This window comes from Berghia stephanieae, unplaced genomic scaffold (genome assembly GCF_034508935.2).
Source record: "Berghia stephanieae isolate SIO BIC M18660-M18661 unplaced genomic scaffold, UCSD_Bste_1.3 scaffold6306, whole genome shotgun sequence".
NCBI classification, from domain to species: domain Eukaryota; kingdom Metazoa; phylum Mollusca; class Gastropoda; order Nudibranchia; family Aeolidiidae; genus Berghia; species Berghia stephanieae.
The window spans coordinates 1,366-4,835 of NW_027627852.1; the positions used below are offsets into that span (position 1 = coordinate 1,366).

Here is a 3,470-nt window from a genome sequence, read left to right on the forward strand (position 1 = left end):
GGCGGGGGGCGCGGTGGGGGCGCACGACGCGCGGCGCGATCGGCGCGGGCGGCGGGGCGCGCGCGCGCGCGCGGGCGCGCGTCGCGCGTGGGGGCGCGGGGGCGCGCGCCGCGGCGCCGGGCGCGCGGCGGCGCGGCGGGGCGCTCGCGCGGCGGGGGGCGGAGGCGCCGGCGCGGGCGGGCGGGCGTTCGCGCGGCGGCGGCGCGGCGCGGCGCGACGCGCGCGGGCGCGCGGGCGGCGGGCCGCCGACGCGCGTGGACGCGGCGTCGGGGGCGCGGGCGCGCGGCGCGGCGGCGGTGGGGGGGCGGGCGGGCGGGCGCGCGCGGCGGCGGCGGCGGGGGGCGCGGGCGGCGCGGGCGGGGGCGGCGGGGCGCGCGTGGCGGGGACGGCGGCGGGCGGGGGGGCGGGGGGGCGCGACGGGCGGCGCGCGGGGCGAGGGGCGCGCGGGCGGGCGCGCGGGCGAGGCGGCGCGCGGCGGGGCGTGCCGGCGGCGCGGCGGCGGGCGGGCGGGTGGCGGGGGGGGGCGCGCGCGGGCGCGCGCGGCGGGGGCGGACGGGCGCGCGGGCGCGGGCGGGCGCGCGCGGGCGGGCGGGGCGGCGGGGGGCCGCGGGGGCGCGGGGCGGCGCGCGCGGCGCGGGGGGCGGCGGCGGCGCGGGGGCGCGGGCGTCGCGGCGGGGCGGGCGGGCGCGCGTGCGGCGCGCGGGGCGCGGCGGCGGCGCGCGGGCGGCGGGGGGCGGCGCGGGCGGAGCGGGCGCGGCGGGCGCGGCGGGCGGGCGGCGCGCCGCGCGGCGGGCGGGCGCGCGGGCGCGCGGCGGGGCGGCGCGCGGCGGGGGGCGTCGGGGCGGCGCGCGCGGGCGGGCGCGCGGGGCGGGGGCGCGGGCGCGCGGGGCGCGTGCGGGGCCGCGCCGGCGCGGCGGGCGGGCGCGGCGCGGGCGGCGCGGGGCGGCGCGGCGGGCGGGCGCGGGCGGCGCCGGCGGCGCGGGGGGGGGGGGGGGGGGGGGGGGGGGGGGGGCGGGGGGGGGGGGGGCGGGGGGGGGGGGGGGGGGGGGGGGGGGGCGGGGGGGGGGGGGCGGGGGGGGGGGGGGGGGGGGGGGGGGGGGGGGGGGGGGGGGGGGGGGGGGGGGCGGGGGGGGGGGGGGGGGGCGGGGGGGGGGGGGGGGGGGGGGGGGCGGGGGGGGGGGGGGGGGGGGGGGGGGGCGGGGGGGGGGGGCGGGCGGGGGGGGGGGGGGGGGGGGGCGGAGCGGGGGGGGGGGGGGGGGGGGGGGGGGGGGGGGGGGGGGCGGGGGGGGGGGCGGGGGGGGGGGGGGGGGGCGGGGGGGGGGGGCGGGGGGGGGGGGGGGGGGGGGGGGGGGGGGGGGGGGGGGGGGGGGGGGGGGGGGGGGGGGGGAGGGGGGGGGGGGGGGGGGGGGGGGGGCGGGGGGGGGGGGGGGGGGGGGGCGGGGGGGGGGGGGGGGGGGGGGGGGGGGGGGGGCGGGGGGGGGGGGGGGGGGGGGGGGCGGGGGGGGGCGGGGGGGGGGGGGGGGGGGCGGGGGGGGGGGGGGGGGGGCGGGGGGGGGGGGGCGGCGGGCGGGGGGGGGGGGGGGGGGGGGGGGGGGGGGGGGGCGCGGGGGTGGGGGGGGGGGGGGGGGGGGGGGGGGGGCGCGGGGGGGGGGGGGGGGGCGGGGGTGCGGGGGGGGGGGGCGGGGGGGGGGGCGGGGGGGGGGGGGGGGGGCGGGGCGGGGGGGGGGGGGGGGGGGGGGGGGGGGGGGGGGGGGGGGGGGGGGGGGGGGGGGGGGGGGGGGGGGGGGCGGGGGGGGGGGGGGGGGGGGGAAGTGAAGGAGGGGGGGGGGGGGGGGGGGGGGGGGGGGGGGCGGGGGGGGGGGGGGGGGGGGGGGGGGGCGGGGGGGGGGGGGGGGGGGGGGCGGCGGCGGGGGGGGGGGCGGGGGGGGGGGGGGGGGGGGCGGGCGGGGGGGGGGGGGGGGGGGGGGGGGGGGGGGCCGGGGGGGGCGGGGGGGGGGGGCGGGGGGGGGCGGGGGGGGGGGGGGGCGGGGGGGGGGCGGGGGGGGCGGGGCGGGGGGGGGGGGGGGGGGGGGGGGGGGCGGGGGGGGGGCGGGGGGGGGGGGGGGGGGGGGGGGGGGGGGGGGGGGGGGGGGGGGGGGGAGTGGAGGGGGGGGGGGGGGGGGGGGGGGGGGGGGGGGGGGAGGGGGGGGGGGGGGGGGGGGGGGGGGGGGGGGGGGGGGGGGGGGGGGGGGGGGGGGGGGGGGGGGGGGGGGGGGGGGGGGGGGGGGGGGGGGGGGGGGGGGGGGGGGGGGGGGGGGGGGGGGGGGGGGGGGGGGGGGGGGGGGGGGGGGGGGGGGGGGGGGGTGCGGGTTGGGGGGGGGGGGGGGGGGGCGGGGGGGGGGGCCCTTTGGGGGGGCGGGGTGGCGGGGGGGGGGGGGCCCCGGGGGGGCGGGGGCCTGGGCCCGGGGGGGGGGGGGGGGCGGGGGGGGGCGCGCGGGCGGCCCCGGGGCGGGGGCGGGGGGGCGTCCCCGGCGGGGCGGGGGGGGCGGGCGGGGGTGCGGTTTTGGGGGGGGGGGCCGGGGGGGGGCGGGGGGTCCGCGGGGGGGGGGCGCGGGGGGGGGGCTGGGGGTTTGCGGGGGGTCCGGGGGGGCCCCGGCCCCGGGGGCGGGCCCCGTCGGCGGGGGCGGGGCGCGTGGGGGGGGGTCGGGGGGGGGGCCCGGGGGGGGGGCGGGGGGCGGCCCCCCGGGGCGGGGCCGGGGGGGCGGGTCGGGGGGGGCCCGGGGCGCGGGGGCGGGCCGCGGCGGCGGCGCGGGGGGCCCCCGGGGGCGGGGGGCGGCGGGGGCCCGGGGGGTCGCGGGCGGGGGCGGGCCCCGGGGGGGGCCCGGGGGGGGGGGGGGGGGCCGGGGCCCCCGCCGGGGCGGTCGCCGGGTTTGGGGGCGGGCGGGGCGGGGCCCGCGGGGCGGGGGCGGGGCGGGGGGCGGCGGGCCGGGGCGTCGCGGGGGCGGCGGGGGCCCCGGGGTGGCGGGGGGGCCCGGGGCGGCGGTGGGGCGCGGGGGGGCGGGGCGGGGGGGCCCGGCCCGGGGGCCGTGGCCCGGGGGGCGGGGCCGGGGGGGCCCGGGGGCCCCGGGGCCCCCCCGGGGGCGGGGGGGGGCGGGCGGGGCGGGGGGGTTTGGGTCCCGGGGGGGGGCCCTTGGGGGGGGGGGGCGGGGGGGCGGTTTGGCGGGGCGGTTGGGGGGGGGGGCCGGGGGGTTTGGGTCGCGCGGGCGGGGGGCGCGGGGGGTGGGGGCCCGGGGGGGGGGGGGGGCGCGGGGGGCGGCGGGCGGGGGCGGGCGGCGCGCGGGGGCGGCGGGGGGGTTTTGGGGGGGCGGGCCGGCGCCGCGGGGGGGCCCCGGGGGGGCGCGGGGCGGGGGCGGGGCGGGCCCCGGGGGGCGGGGGGTCCGGGCGGGCGGGGGGGCGGGGCGGCCCGGGGCGCGGGCCGGGGGGGGGGGGCG

The 3,470-nt window shown here is 97.2% G+C and overlaps 1 protein-coding gene across 1 annotated transcript; it reads left to right on the top strand.

The window, feature by feature from the left end:
- Positions 1-1,336: 1,336 nt before the first annotated feature.
- LOC144962140 (uncharacterized) lies at positions 1,337-3,065 on the top strand (the record flags this gene model as incomplete). The annotated part of the gene is made up of 2 exons (XM_078895091.1): positions 1,337-1,447; positions 3,012-3,065. Coding segments are annotated over 2 exons (165 nt in total), but the record flags the coding sequence as incomplete, so codon positions are not given.
- Positions 3,066-3,470: the final 405 nt, after the last annotated feature.